This window comes from Macrotis lagotis, chromosome 8 (assembly GCF_037893015.1).
Source record: "Macrotis lagotis isolate mMagLag1 chromosome 8, bilby.v1.9.chrom.fasta, whole genome shotgun sequence".
Classification (NCBI taxonomy): Eukaryota; Metazoa; Chordata; class Mammalia; order Peramelemorphia; family Peramelidae; genus Macrotis; species Macrotis lagotis.
The window spans coordinates 21,360,603-21,377,471 of NC_133665.1; the positions used below are offsets into that span (position 1 = coordinate 21,360,603).

Here is a 16,869-nt window from a genome sequence, read left to right on the forward strand (position 1 = left end):
AAATGCTTATCAGTTAGAGTCTATATAGACTGTGTTCAAAAAAAAAGAATTGAAAGATTACTATCATTCTTGAATTTAAGAAGAAAAATCTTGTATATATCTTACCAGGATGCTTTTATGTTTATTTCTTACATTAAAATGTGAACTCCTAATAGGTAGGAACTGGTTTGCCTTTTTTTTTGCATTCCTCCAGAACCTGGCAAATGGTAATGATTAATTCAGGTTTTAAAAATATGTACAGAAACCATAGGAAATTGGAGTGGAGGGAGGAGAGGGATTAAATTGTTGTTTGTCAGAATGGGAGAGTATAAAGATATAGAAAAGGTTGTCCAATTTTGAGATTGTATTTACTACTTCTTCTTTTGGGTTTCTAGGTTCCGTCATTTTGTAATGATGCTGATGATATTGACTGCAGACTAGAGGACCGTACACAAAAGAACTGCCTAGAGTATAACTATGACTATGAAAATGGCTTTGCAATTGGTAATTAAACATTGTAATGCTGTTCATTTAATTTGCCTTAAGCAGTTATAGAAATGTTATTTTGTTTTATTTTTTTCCAATTACAAAGATAGTTTTCAACCTTCATCCTTCTGTAAGATTTTGTGTTCTACATTTTTCTATCTCTCTTCCTTCCCTCTCCCCTCCCCACAACAGTGAGTAATCTGATATAGGTTATACAACCATGTTTAATATATTTCCATATTAGTCATGTTGTGAAAGAAGAGTCAGAACTAAAGGGAAAAAAACCATGAGAAAAAAAATAAAACAAATTTTAAAAAGTGAAAATAGTTTGCTTTGGTTTGTATTCAGATTCACAGTTTTTTCCCTGGATGTATATAGTATTTTCTATCACAAGTGTTTTAAAATTGTCCTTGATCATTCTGCCCAACCCACTCAGCATCAGTTCATGCAAGTCTTAAAAAACTTCTGAAGTTTGCCCAGTCATGATTTCTTACAGAACAAATAGTACTCCCTGACATAATTTGTTCAGTCATTCCCTTTTTTTTTCCTTTTTAGTTTTTTTTTGGCAAGGCAGTGGGGTTAAGTGACTTGCCCAAGGTCACACAGCTAGGCAATTATTATGTGTCTGAGATGGGATTTGAACTCAGGATCCCCCCAATTTCCAAGTCCTTGATACCACAAAAAGAACTGCTATGAAGATTTTTGTACATGTGGGTCTTTTCCCCTTTTTTATGATCTCTTTGGGATACAGACCTAGTAGTGGTATTACTACTAGAGCATATGCATAGTTTTATTGCCCTTTGGGCATAGTTCTAATTTCCTCTCCAGAATGGCTGGATCAGTTCACAACTCCATCAACAATGTGTTAGTGTCCCAATTTTCCCACATTCTCTCCAATATTGATCATTTATCTTTTCTGTTATATTAATCAATCTGAAAGGGGTGAGGTGGTAGCTTAGAGTTGCTTTACTTTGCATTTCTCTAATTAATTATGACAGCATTTTTTCATATGACCATAGAAAGCAGAATTATTTAGTGGAACTAGAAAAATTACTTTAATTTTATTTTGTCAACTTCTCTGTCTTAGGATGAGTTTTATTAAATTTTTTATGCAGCAAGACATATAGTCTTCTATTATTTCAATTCTATCTCTCCCTCTTTCCTTCTCCCTCTCCTCTCTCTCCTCTGTCTCCTCAGGAGAATAGATTGTTGCATGAGCCAGTCATTGCAGCTGGGAGGAAATCTTGCCAAATTAGTTGGCAATCACTTAAAAAAAAGGTTAAGGCTGTAAGGAAATAACAGGAAATTTTCCTGCTAAAATCAAATCAGCAATCATTTAATAATTCCTTTTGTTCCAGATTTCTTGCTAAAGAGGATAAAGTGGGGATATAAAGATAAAAGTAAAATAGTCCTTCCTCTCAAGGAGCTTAATCCTGTTTTATGACAGAACAAAAGCTAGTTTATTTCTCCATCAGGTTTTTTTTTATTTTTTGCGAGAGAAATGGGGTTAAGTGGCTTGCCCAAGGCCACACAGCTAAGGTAATTATTCTCTGAGGTCAGATTTGAACTCAGGTACTCCTGACTCCAGGGTGGGTGCTTTATCCACTGTGCCATCTAGCCACCCAGCTAGTTTATTTCTCTAGAGACAACAATGAAAACCAAAATGGGTTACATTTTCCAAAGTCAGAAATTTTTGTTTGGTATTTATTACTCATGAAGATAATGATTTACATTTATACAACATTTTACAATTTACAAAAAGCATCTTTATAACCATGGTTTTAATTCATCCTCATAGCACCCAGTGTCCAAGTATTTAGTGATCCCAATTTACAGAGAAGAAATCTAAATCTGAGGATTAAATGACTTGTATAAGATCATACAACATAATTAGAAAGTGTCAGTGAAGAGTGAGAGGTCTTCTAGTTCTACAGTCAATGCTTTTCTCTCTCTGTCCCTGTATGTTTTCTTTGTATCAACTGACTAGGACCTGGTGGTTGGGGCACAGCCAACAAAGTAGATTATTCTTATGAAGACTTCATGGATGTCATTCAAGAGCAGCCTCAGAAGCCTGTGGTGAGAATTGATAAAACTCAATCTTCTCGGATCAAAAGGCATGAAAAACGTAGTACCTCAACATCTGATCACAAAATTAAATTAATATTTAACATTACAGGTAATAAAGAAGTACTTTTTAAAAACTGCACTTTAAATTCCCACAGATGATCTTCCCTTGTCATTCATTTTATTGTCAAGTAAAAAAGGAAAAACATAAAACAACTACTAGAACTAGGAATTAGAATTTTTTCCCTTGATCTCCTAAGGCCCCTTTTCAATACCTTAATGCTATATGTAAGTAAAATGCTTTTTTTCCCACCTTGACCTGATGAGCTCAGACACATTTTTAAAGTAAAGAAATTTGGGAATAGTTTTGTATATTTTAATAAGAGAATTCTATACAAACTTCTGGGAGTTTTGTGTGAGCAAACTACCATTATGCAAAGAAATGATGTGCATTCTTAGACTCATGTTAAACATGTGCATGGTATTTGGTTTTTTTACTCATGTTCAAATTCTTTGGCATTTTAAAAAAATTTTCTTTTTAATGAAAACCTATTCTTATAGTTTTTACAAAATACCAGGTGTATGTAGTTTTTTTGTTTATTTTCTTTCTTATTTCAGCAAGTGTACCTTTACCTGATCAGAGAAATGATACTCTTGAATTGGAAAACCAGCAGCGACTCCTGAAGACCTTAGAGACAATTACCAACCGGCTCAAAAGGACTCTCAATAAGGAACCCATGTATACTTTTCAGCTTGCATCTGAAATGGTTGTAGCTGATAGCAATTCATTGGAAACAGAAAAGGCCTTTCTTTTTTGCAGACCAGGCTCAGTACTAAGAGGACGGATGTGTGGTAAGATATTTTCATTTCATCTAAATCAACCAGTATCTATAAAATGCCTTTGTTTTTCCATCATCATAAAAAGTTTTGTGACTATTACTGGACCATAGGAATTAGAACTGGATAGATCCTTGGCTATAATCTAGTCTAACTCATATAATTAGACAGATGAAGAAACTGAGTCCCAGAGAGCGGAAGTGATTTATTTACTAAATGTCTCAGAAGGAGTTAGTAATAAAATAGGGCTTTTGTTAGGGATAAAACAGAGAACTCAGGGCATCTGACTCTAACTTTCCACTTCACTACTTAGAATCAGAATAAGGTAACTATTCTTATTAATGTACACTTAAGGATACAAAATCAAGTCATGTTTATCATTTTTAGACAATGAAAGACAACTTTCAGTAGCAATTCTAAAACAAAAGAACTCTGTGTGCACTGTAGCCTATTTTCCACACAATAGTCATAATTTGTAGATAATCTTCCTATATCACCCTATCCAGTCATGCTTGTTGACTTAAATTCTATGTACATCCTGCATGATGTTTTTCTAATTTAAATATTTTTATTTGTTTGTTTTTCCAACTACATGCAATGGTAGTTTTCATCAATCATTTTTTCTGCAAAGTTTTGAGTTTACATTTTTCTTCCCTCCCTCCATAGAAACAATCTAATATAGGCTCTATATATTAATCAAACATAATGTTTTAACCATCTTGTAAATTTCCACACTAGATATTCAACAATAGATTCCTAAAAATCAGTTATCAGACAGATAGAAAGATGGTCATGTGAAACCAAGGAAAATATCTCCCACAAAACAGTAATAGAAACATTTAAAAGAAGCAGAATGACCCCAAATCTTCAAGGGGAGATTTAAAACTCATTCTAAGGATTGAGAAAAAGCAAAGCAAAGTTATAGAAGATGGGGGAAAAACAGATTAAGAGAAGCAAGGCAAAAAATTACTAAAGAAAAATACTCTTAGCTAACACCAAAAATAGTACCAGGACAAAGTTAGAAAGATAAAATTAAAATGGATCATAATAATGTTGATGAAATCAGAAAGATAAGTGGCATTTTAAAAATCAAAAGGAAAAGAAAAACTTACAAAGAACTGAAGAATTTAAGGATATACTGATAAGAAATTTAAAAAGTTTAGATATATCTATACAGAACACAACTGATTCTATGAAATGTAGAATTACTCTACTGAAGGACAGAATGGTAAAAAGAACACTGGAGAGAAGAAAACAATTCTAGAAAGTTCTTTAACTGGAAAATGATACAGACAAAATGGTGAAATTGAAGGAGTGATTAAAGAAAGCAAGTTTTCCCCAAAACAAAGAAAAACATAAGAGAATCACACCTAAAGGAAAATTCCCAGAAATACTGAAAATGAAGGAAAACTTGCAAATTGACAACATTTGTAGGATTTCATCAGTAAGAGTCATAAATCAACTTATTTAGAATTTTAATTTTTAATTTTTGAGACCACAATGATGAGATAATCTTAAAAGTAAACAAGAAAAAAAGCATTCTATATGAAAAAATCCTATTTGAATTCTACATTATTATTGTACAAAAAAGAAGAGATGGCAGAAACAAATTCAAATGTGATAAATTTTACAAATATTCACAAATACTGATCCACAAATCAGTTTCCCACCAAATCTAAGCTTTCTTTTTAAAATTTACATTTAATTTTTAAATAGCTTGAATAAATTAATTTTAAAAAGCATCTCAGCAAATGTTCACTCTGAGTCAATCACTGTGTTAGGTAGAGATAAAAAAAATAGAAGAATGAGATGGTCTCTACTCTCAAAGACTGCAAATTCTTATTAAGGGAGAGATGCATAAAAGAAAGTTCAACAAGGGTCCTTAGGTTTGACATATGGAAGTCATGGAAATAAATGTCCTTATTTCATGTCCTACTGTTCTTATTTCACAATAAAACTCAGTGATCAGGGCGGCTAGGTGGCGCAGTGGATAAAGCACCAGCCCTTGAGTCAAGAATCTCAGACACTTAATAATGACCTAGCTGTGTGGCCTTGGGCAAGCCACTTAACCGCATTTGCCTTGGAAAAAACCTAAAAAGAATATGAAGTTTTTTGGGGCGGCTAGGTGGCGTAGTGGATAAAGCACCGGCCTTGGAGTCAGGAGTACCTGGGTTCAAATCCGGTCTCAGACAATAATTACCTAGCTGTGTGGCCTTGGGCTAGCCACTTAACCCCATTTGCCTTGCAAAAAATTTTAAAAAATGAACCACTCAGTGATCTCCCATCTGACTGGAAAGATTGTAACTATTGACTCCACATTTAACCAAGAGATATAGATGGCCAAATCCCCTGCCCCTATAACCTCTCCAGGGGTAGAAGATCATGACCAATGACTGCTGTAAAGGAGGTAGTAAACCTATGAGTTAGACTCGCTTACAAGTGGGTCAGTGATCTTAAAAGGAAAATAAATAATTATAAAAAAATCTTTAAAAAAATACAATTGTGAAAAGAAAATGTTGTATAATTAAATAAGTAAACAAACTACATTCATTAGATGATTTGATTATGTACAAAAAGAATTAATGGTTTCAAAAGCAAAAGTAATACAAAGAAAAAAGAAATGGATCATGGAAATCTTCTCCACAAGTAAGTTTCATAGAAATCCGATATAATATCTAACAGGAATATCTAATATCAATAAGGAATTGACTCCAATTTATAAAAGTAGGATTAAATTCTTCAGGGAACTGGTGGTCAAAGGAAAGATGAATGACCAGTTCAAGCAAGAGCTATAAATAATCAATAATTCCTCGAAAAAAATACTCAAACTTTTTTAATAATCAGATATATACAACTTAAAATAACTGTGAGAATCTACATTATTTTTATTAATTTATCAAATATTTAGTAAAAATGATAAAATTCAGCATGTTTGAAGAAAACCAATCACATTAATTTATTGTTGAATTGAGCAATAATTTTTAAAATATATGATGACAATATAAAAACATGAAAACCCTTTAATTAAAATCATTTTACTACCCTAAATATGTAACAGCAACAAATTAAAAAAATCAGTTAGGGAAAACTGTTAAAAATTGGAAACAAAATGAGTTCCAATCCATTGATTGGGGAATGGTCGAATATACTGCAAACATAATGTAATATTACTATGATATAAGAAAGAAAAAATTGAAAAATATGAATATGAGAATATATGTGAAATGAGGTGGAGTAAAGAAAAAGAATCCAAACATGCAAATAAACTATAACTATGTAGCAAATGGGAATGATCCCAACAATCCTAAAAGAATTTCAAAACATCTAGAACAGAAAAAAATCAGTCAAGGATGTGGAAACAAACAGGATGTTTTTCTTAGTTCATATACACACTTTTTAAAAAATGTAGATGATTTATAAATTAGAGTTTCATGCACTATCATTTTGTTTTGTTTTGTTTATTTAAATTTGTGTTTGGTTTTGCTAATGGTCACTGTTTATAATTTAAAATTATTTGGCAAGTTCAACAGTCAAAAAGATGTTTGAACCTTTATCTTGGAGAGCCTCATATTCTTTCTATCAAGGTCAGGGTAATCTTGGCAAAGACCTCAAGGTTTTAAGCTCTAGGTCTTAAACATTCTAAAGAAATTTTGGTTCTCAGTTCTCTTCAGGCATTGAGAGTCAGCTCACTTTGATCTCAGCCCTCTTGGGTCTCCCTAGATCCAAAAACCTAAAGTGGGAGAGAGGAAAAGGAAAAAGAAAAAGAATCCAAATTTGAGTCATTTTCCCTGGAGGGGAGAGGAGGGGGCTAGAAGGGAAGGGGGTTAAGTCTGGGAACTACAAAGGCATCTGCCAAAGAAAACAATATCCTCAAAGAGGAGGGATAAATCAGCTTTTCCAGACCAGTCTACCTTTGGAAATGTATCTATGTTTAATCTTGTATCAGTCATCAGAAAAGATGTTGAGTCATTTCAGTCAAGTCCAACTCTTCATGACCCGATTAGGGATTTTATTAGCAAAAATACTGGAGTGATTGCCATTTCCTCCCTAACTCACTTTACAAATGAGGAAGCTGAGGCAAGCAAGATTAAGTGATTGGCCTAGGTAGTCCAGGGTCACACTGCTAGTAAGTCTGAGGTAAGATGTGAACTCAGGTCTTCCTGACTCCAGGTCTGGTACTCTAACTAGTGAACCAACTAGCTGTCCAGAATAAATATACCCTTGTTAAGGTCCGAGAAAAGTCCCCAATTACGGAACAGAGGCACTCGACATGATGGAGATGCAATAGCAAGGGTTTATTAAACTAGCCCGAGCTAGGGTTCTGTCCTAGGACAGGGCTAGGATCCTGGAACCCCGAGTAAAGTGAGGAAAGACCTTATATATTGTTCAATAGGGGAGTTCTAAGCATCTGCTGGTTGTCTTGAGATAGTGTGGCATGTTATAATTGAATGCAGGTCCTCGGGGAGGTTCCTCCATTGCATGGGCTGATAGATGACCAGGCAGAAACTTAGGAGTGGAATTTAGGCAAAAGTTCATAGGTTTCGAAACTCAGGGTCTTACACCCTAAAATTTTATCTCCAGAAAAATTTCAATTTTTTATCAGGTAAGGAAAGGTTTAGATAACAGCTGAAGACACATTTGGGGATGAGGAAGGGACACTGGAATTTAAATTGACCTCAGTAATCACTGTTTTCTCTTTATCTGTGGGGTGAGGGTGGCTAGGTGGTGCAGTGGATAAAGCACTGGCCTTGGAGTCAGGAGTACCTGAGTTCAAATCCAGTCTCAGACATTTAATAATTACCTAGCTGTGTGGCCTTAAGCAAGCCACTTAACCCCATTTGCCTTGCAAAAGAAAAAAAAAATAAAAAAAAACCTATCTGTGGGGTGGAACAAGTATCCATCTTACCATGCTTTCAATAGGATAATTTGGTTCACCCTACCATTTAGGTCATCCTTTTTTGTGTACAGCCCTTGTTTGGAGTATTGATATTTAGCAGCATAACAATGATGTGTACAATTGGAGACAGATAAGACTACTATTTCCTGGAGCAGTTAAGGTCAGGCTGATAAGAAAATGGCCAGCAGTAAAAATTTCTCCCCCAAACAATAGGGCCTGAAATTGTGTTTGACTTTTATTATGAAAAAAACTCATCTTATATTCTATTTTTGCAATTCGCTGAATTCTTCAATTAATCTTCAGTTGTTCTGCTTTGTCCATCTATAGTTAATTGCCCTTTAGGAACCTATTATTCTCTTGAGCACACTGTCTGTGAAAGCTGCTGGATTGGATCCTATCAAGATGAGGAGGGGCAAGTGGAGTGTAAACTTTGCCCAGCTGGTAGTTCTACTGAATACCTCCACTCAAGAAGCATCTCTGAATGTAAAGGTGAGTATGCCAGAAACTAAGCTCATTCCAGCTTGTTCTTGTTCAGTTGATTCAGTGTATCCAACTCTTCATGAACCCATTTGAGGTTTTTCTTGCTAGATATATTGGAGTGGTTTGCCATTTCCTTCTCCAACTTATTTTACAAATGAGGAACTGAGACAAATAGGGTGAAGTTCATTACCCCGAATCACAGATAGTGTCTGAGTACAAATTTGAACTCAGTTCTTCCTGATTCCAACTGGCACTCTTGTGTACCGTTCCACATAGTTGCCCTTAATTCTAACTAAAAGGAACCAAAACAGTTTCCTTTTTTGAAATGATAATTTTCACATGTAGCAAATTGTTAAAAAGCAAGGTGAGTCACATATTGAGAGTAACCATATTAGAATTTTAATGTTCCTTTTGTTTTTTTTTATTTATAAACCCTCTCATGTATATCCTTACCCTTTAAAGCAGTTCATTAATCTTTGTTAATTAAAAATATGGATTTCTTAAAACCCCAGAATTATACAGACTATAAATCAGATTCCACTATAACCACATTTGAATGACAGTGGCATTAATGTGATATGCTAGAATTTTCTTACACCAAATTCAGCTTGAAAGGGGTAGAATTCTTTTCTGCCATTTAGAAAATTTCTTTTTTTTTCAGAAATACATATTCTGATATTTGCTATGAAAAAGAGTAGATGTTGTTACAATATTTGCAAGACATTCTGTAAAGTTACGTGTAAAGATTTTGAAAAATTTAATTTGATCATTGTATTAATCTTGAAAAATAAGTACAATAAAATATTTCTGTTTTTTTAGTTTACTAAACTATGGTTCAAAAAATAGTCACAGAATCTTAGATCTACCATTAAAAAGAGACCTCCAGAGTCATCTAGTACAATCACCCAATTTACAGCCAATGAGATGAGTTCAACTTGCCCAAAATCACACCACAAGTTAGAGGGAAAACTAGAATTAAAATACATATTTCTTGTCTCCCAGCCTGATATTCTTTCTACTACAACATAATGAGCAAAGAATCTGAGGCAGAATTTGAAGCCAGGATTTGACTGACTCAAATCCAAAATCCTTTCAATTATATCACACTCCCTTTCATAATTGGATTGGATTTAGTAACATAAAAATAGTAGGATAGTATCCTTGCTACTGAAATAAATAGCTTATTGTTGTTTATTGAGTAACTTCAATATATTTTCCCACAGCATTATTGATGACAGAGTGTATAGAAATATTCACAGACATTCTAGTACATGAATGTATGCAGGCATTCTGAGAACATCATTTTTTCCCAAGGAACAACATAATGAAAACACACCTAAACAATGACAACTAAAACAATTTATATCTCATTTCAAACCTAGCAAATATAGATATGGGGTTTCACCCCACTATGGTACCATTAAAGTCACTTGGTCTCTCCAAATGTTAACTATACTAAGATGACCTTAGGAAGAAGAATAAAAGGAAAGAACAGTGGATTAGAAACCAGGATGGTACAGAAGAGAGAATCACATATCAGACAAAGTCAAGAAACTTGGGTTCTAGTCCTGGCTTTGCACTAATTAGCTGGGTGACTTTGGATAAGATTAAGGCTCATCTGTAAAAAAAAAAGGAGGTTGGGATCAGATGGTTTCTGAAGTCCCTTCTAGATGTGATAGGCTATATGATGCTAGACCTGCCTATACCACTAACAAGTTTCATGATCAAAGCCAAAAAATTTAACCTCTATAGACCTCAGGTTCGTAATGGGTAAAATGAGTTAGATAATTCATAAGATCTTTTGTAGTTCTAAAATTCTTTGAATTTAAGATTTTTAGTTTTCTTTTTTTCATATTCATTCCTTCAAGGCTCACATTGACAAAGTGTACATGGGGTTTGGGGGAAGGGTGGTTCTGTGTGAAAGTTGTTCAGTCTGATTTTATATAGGATAGCCAAGCAATGAATATACTCTATAGTTGGTTGGTTTAATTGGTTATTTCCCTTGAGAGAGCTATGAAATGATGGGGGATGGGGGAAGGAACAGAAATGACACTATATTGACATTAAATTTAGAGTTAAGAGTGCTGAATTTGAGTCCTGAATCTATAATTTGGTAGCTGTTTTGTCCTTTGGCAAGTTCTTTAACCTCATTTTCCTTATTTATAAAATACACTATGTAATCATAGAGTTATTATGAGAATCATATGATATAGTGAGAGCAGAGACTGTCTTTTGTCTTACTTTGCATCTTCAGTACTTAGAATAGTTTATCATATAGTATAGAAGAATATCTGCAGTGCTTAGGTACATAGTAGATGCTTAATAGATTACTGGCTGTTTATTCCTGATTTAGTCATTACAATGCACCTACTATGATTCAGGCATTGTATTAGATCTGCAGATACAAACACAAGAATTAAATGTCCTCTACTCTCAAAGATATGGTCTGTTGAGGGAAAGCAATGTGCACATGGAGCATGATAACCTGACACTCAGCCTGAACTACATATCACTCTTCTTCAGCTTCTTCTAGTTATAATGTTGCACATTAGAGGCTAGAAGACATTAATGTATCTTTTCATGACTTTGTTAGAATAATTGTTCATTTCTTTCCTGCTCCCTAAGTTATACTGGGAACAAATGTGTTCCATACAGTGATTGCCTTTGAAAATTAAATCTCTTAATGACTGCTTATGCATAATTTTATGTTTTAGCTCAGTGCAAGCAAGGCACATACTCACCAAATGGTCTAGAAACTTGTGAATCATGTCCTCTGGGCACCTATCAGCCAGCATTCGGTTCCAGGAATTGCCTCTCTTGTCCAGAAAACACTTCAACTGTGAAAAGAGGAGCTGTGGATATATCTGCTTGTGGAGGTTAGCAAAAATTCAAATCCTGAAATACAGCTACATATGTTGTACGTTCTCTGTGTAGAGAAGAGGAGAATTTCCAAAGCTCAATATTTAAAGTTTTTTTTATACCTTTTTTCAAAGCTTGTAGAAATTTGAGAAAATAGAAGTCAAATGGATATATTTTAGAGGCAGTCGCAATTAAAACCAATACTGAGCATTCCTTTATTTTTTCCTTTTCCTTTATCTTTAGCCAAACTGACTTAGAGGTTTTCAGATAGATGTTCTTCCTCAAAAGGAAGCCTAATTGTATTACTTGGTTCTAACAATACGACTTTTATTTAGAAAATAGAATATCCTGTTATTTTTTTTCCCAAGAGGTTTCGAAAACTGTTTTTACTCTATATTGTACTGATAAGCAGGATGGAGAAAGGGGAAATAGAGAAGGGATGTTATAGTCAAAACTGTAATCATGAATAAATTGTGCAGATTGTGCATCTCAGCCAGTAAAGATATAATTCTCATCTTCATAACTCTTGCTCATGAAGAACATTCTAGTTGTCAAATTCAATCAATAATCATTTTTAGTACCTAGCAGATGACTTTTAGGAGATTTAGTCACTACTCTAGGGGAGTTTATAATCACTGGAGAATTTCTAAGTGGGAAAAATACCCTGTAATTTTATAGCAAGTAGGAGTAAAGAGCCCTGGACTAGGCTCCAGAAGACCTGCTGCTAGTCCTGGTTCTGCCACTGACTAGTCATGTAACCTTTAACAAATCATTTTGCCTTCTGAGTCTCATTTTCCCCATCTGTCAAAACAAACCATTGAGTGTGGTAGTCTCCTGGGTACCTTCCAACTTTAAATTCTATGAGTGATGAGATCCATGCCTTATAACATGATGATTTAAATGAATCAGAAAGGCAATGAGTTGAACATTTGTTCAACCTAATGCTTCCCCAAGGTTGCTATGGTTTGGCACACATATGACTTGCTCCCTCTGTTTTAGGATATTCATTTGCATTGGCAGAAAGACCCCCTAGGCTCTTCCCAGACCTGAAATACAAAAACTTGGAATTTTGAGTGTCTCTGACTTCTCTGAAATTGCATAAATTTTGTTAACTAAAAATTTTAAAAGGATGATGGCCTTATATGCCAATTATACCAACACTATAGTCAAATGAATTCAACATATAATTAAATAATGCCTGTACAAAGCATGAAGGAGGACAATGAGTAAGATATATTCCCTGTTTTCCTTTACATCAAATTTATCCAAAGTAGCACAATAACAAACATTTGTATGTATTCCCATTCTCTCTCTCTCTCTCTCTCTCTCTCTCTCTCTCTCTCTCTCTCTCTCTCTCTTTCTCTCTCTCTCTTTCTCTCCTTTTTCTAAGCACCATGCTAGACACTATAAAGATTATTAAAAGGTTATTATTAAGGTATAAATCATGCCCTAAATAATTTTATAGCTTAGTAGGGGTAAGGGTGATATGAGATATATGCAAAAATAATAAATAACATGCTAAGTATATATAATTTTGTTGTTGTTCAGAGGTTTCAGTTGTCTGACTCTTCATGACTCCATTTGGTGTTTTCTTGGCAAAGATAATGGAGTGGTTTGCCATTTTCTTCTCTAGCTCATTTTAAAGATGAGGAACTGAAGCAAAAGGGTCAAGTGACTTACCCAGGGTCACATAATTATTACATTTCTGAGACCAGATTTGAACTGGGAAAGATGAGTCTTCCTGACTTCAGACCCAGACACTCTATCTAAAGTGCCACTCAACTGCTCCAAATATATATAAAATAGAAAATCAGAGGAAGGGGAAAGAATTTCTAGCCAGGGTTATGAAAAAAGTCTTAATGGAGTAGTTGACTTTTGAGTAAATCCTTGCAGAATAATTAGTAATACAATAGAGACTGTGGGAGTAGTAAGATATCCCAAACCCAGATAATATTATGAGTGAAGGCTTGTATATAGGTTTTGGCAGTCTAGACAATGGGGTCTAATTTCAAAACTGTTTTCAAAAGTCATTTCCTTTTCTCATTATACATGCATACATATATATATATACATTTAAAATTACAAAATTTGAACAAAGGATATTTGAATTTCCAATTAAAGTTTACCTCAATAGCATCTAATTTAACATTAAGTGACACATTGTAATGTAAAAGGTCTTAAATGCCAGAGCATGGACTTTATTTAGTGGAACAAGAATCCTTTGAAATTTTTGAAAATGAATATATGATCAGAGCTGTGTATTAGGAAAATTACTTCTTAGGAAAGGAAACAAAGGATGATATAATACAATTGACTGATTTAAACAAAAAACTCCTTAAAGTTAGAAAACAATTATAATCTATAATTCAAAAAGCCTAGTTTAGTTCTATGACTTCTCGAGATAGTAAGCATTCATTGCCTGGTGTGAAGAATTAAGAAAAGTCATTGAATGAGCTTAAAAGCATATTCTATTACTAAATAGGATTTTCCTTCTCTAGTACATAAAGGTTTCTCATGAAATTCTCTTTTGTAGGCCTTGGTTGAACTAAATAACTGGGTGTTATCAAGAGTCATAATGCCATCACTTTATTTGATTATCGGTGTGAGTGATGGGAGCACCTGGCCACTGTATTTATTTATATTGTCAATACGAATGAATGAATTAGTTTCACAAGAAACTTGTCTCTGTAAATAGATCAGTAGTCCATTGGATGGGGTCATCTTCAGGTCTTTCTGACTTTAAGGAATGAACATTCAAGGATGAAAAACAGAGCTCCTCTCTTCAAATGGAAAATGTACAAATAGAAGAGACCCATTTTCTTTTCCCTGGAAGAGACAGAAATCATTATCCCAAAGTCATGTCCTTTTCTCATTCTATAAAGACATTTTAAATTAATTTGTATAGAAAATATTTGAATTTCCAATTAAAGTAAACTTCAAGTACTTGACACCATTTAGAAATACCTGTTCTTTAGTGGTAGAGGGGAGGGGAGTAGTCATAAACATTTAATATAATTGAAGCATTCAGTAATTCTGGGTTTGGGGAATTTCTCTGATAATATGACTTCATTTCCACTTAATTCATCTCAGAAGAGACATATGCAGTATTCATTCTTTTTCTGTAGTCTTTTTAACATAAAAAATGGGTATATGATATTCTTCTCCCTGTGGAATATAATGCACCTTTAAGCTAGATTTGAGGGATTCAAAGAAAAGCTTCTACCAAGAGAAGACTTAATCTGCTAAAATAGATAGTGGCTGACTACTTAAGATACTGTCATGAATTTTTGTTAGTATTTAGGAAATGTCTTCCTTTGTTTGAGCTTATTTTTCCTCCCTTTTACAGTGCCTTGTCCAGTAGGAGAATTTTCCAGATCTGGCATCAAGCCATGTTATCCATGTCCCAGAGACTATTATCAACCCAATCCAGGAAAGTCCTTCTGCCTTTCTTGTCCTTTTTATGGAACAACAACAATCACTGGGGCAAGATCCATCACTGATTGTTCAAGTAAGCTGATAACATTGTTTAAGAGAAGTATATTGGGTATACCTATAAACTATGGCTAGGCTCTCACTCTCATAGGAACTGCTTAGCTATGAATATGATTGTCCTTACTCTGTATACTTCTCTTTATTAGAATGAATCAATAAGTATTTCTTATATACTTCTTGTATTCCAGTCACTTTATTAAAACAGAATATAAAGAAATAAATGAACAACTTCTGCTGAGGGATGGGAAGAGGGGAGATTCAAAATGTACTGTATTTGAATTTTTAAATCATACCTGAAATTTGATTAATGTGGAAACTCTAAAACTCTAGAAGTAAGATTCTGTAGATGGTTTGGGTAGCTAGACTTATTTATGTAATTCAGAAGATTCTTTAATTCACTTAAATTCAACAAACACTTAAATATTTGCTGGATTCAATCTTCAGTCTGGACTCTAAAGAAGAAATGTATGGGCAAGACATAGTTCCCATTCACACTGAAGCTTAACATCTTGAACATGTTAACCATGTTTAATTAAATATAACACAAAATAGGACTATGATGAGAGAAAAAAGGCACTATGAAAGTTCAGAGGAGAGAGGGAGAGCTCCCTTCTGCTTTGGAGGAAATAGGGAGAAAGATATATTTAAAATAGACCTTTTATTAGGATTTTGATAGTTGAACTAGAGAAAGGAGGATCTTCCAACTTTAGAAAATGGCATATATAAAAGCATGGAGGTAGGAAATAGGAGAAAAATTTAGGAAAGTTCTGGTTTAGCTGGAGCATAAGCCTTCATTGAAGAAAGTTGAGGAAAATAGGGGAGTTTAGAGTCAGACTGTGGAAGTGTGTGATTACTACACAAAAGCATATATTTAATTCATTTTTGTTCAGTTGTGAATATCTGAGGCCAGATTTAAACTCAAAAAGATAAGTCTTTCTCACTGCACCACCTAGCTGTCCAATGAAGGCAAATCATTTTGAATCAGCCTATGACTTAGATGATGTAGCAATACTAGGATGTGAACTCAAATTCTGTTACTCCAAATCCAATTCTCTTTCCTGTACAGATATTTAAGTAAGCCTGGGAGTAGGAATGGATCTGGTATTCTATATCAGGTGGTCTCATAGCAATGATTAAATAAAGAATAAAGAGTCAGTGTCTGGCATATACTGTCCCAAAAGTCTTAGTGCACTTTTGAGCTTTAATAACTTCAGAAGCACAAATACAATAAACTTAGAGAAAACATAATTTAATCATTTCAATATTTGGTTCAGAAATTTTGAATAATTTTTAATTTAAATTTAATTAAATGGATGATGCTCTTAGATGAATGAATTCAAGATGGAGCTCCTCTTGTTTGGGGAAGAAAGGGAGGCAGGGCAAAATTAAAATATATATAACACCTATTTATGTGCCAGGCACTGTTCTAATAGCTCTTCAAATATTATCTCATTTGATTCTTACAACAATAGGTGCTATTTTAATCTCCATTTTATAATTAAGGAAACTGAGACCAACAGAGATTAAGTGAATTGCCCAGGGTAACATAACTAATATTGAATCTGAAAGTGAATTTGAATCCAAGTTTTTCTGACACCTGATCCAGTTATACCATCCACAGAACCACTCAGATGCTTAGATATTTCATTCACCTGGTCTATCTCTATTAGATTTTTTTCTGGTGGAATCATATCAAAGCCTTCATTGATGCATCAAAACTTCATTCTTTGGATGATCTTAAGTTTGGAATTACAAATGCAGTCCTTTTCATCAGA

General features: G+C 33.9%; 1 protein-coding gene across 2 annotated transcripts in view; it reads left to right on the forward strand.

The window, feature by feature from the left end:
• Window positions 1-16,869, forward strand: part of SVEP1 (sushi, von Willebrand factor type A, EGF and pentraxin domain containing 1) — a 355,068-nt gene that overhangs the window by 200,428 nt on the left and 137,771 nt on the right. Inside the window, exons 14-19 of one of the 2 annotated variants that reach the window (XM_074196496.1) lie at window positions 375-483; window positions 2,453-2,641; window positions 3,148-3,381; window positions 8,591-8,752; window positions 11,458-11,619; window positions 14,949-15,110. In XM_074196496.1, coding sequence (XP_074052597.1) covers window positions 375-483; window positions 2,453-2,641; window positions 3,148-3,381; window positions 8,591-8,752; window positions 11,458-11,619; window positions 14,949-15,110 — 1,018 coding nt within the window. The remainder of the gene's footprint in view (window positions 1-374; window positions 484-2,452; window positions 2,642-3,147; window positions 3,382-8,590; window positions 8,753-11,457; window positions 11,620-14,948; window positions 15,111-16,869) is intronic. The other variant, XM_074196498.1, reaches the window with a different exon arrangement.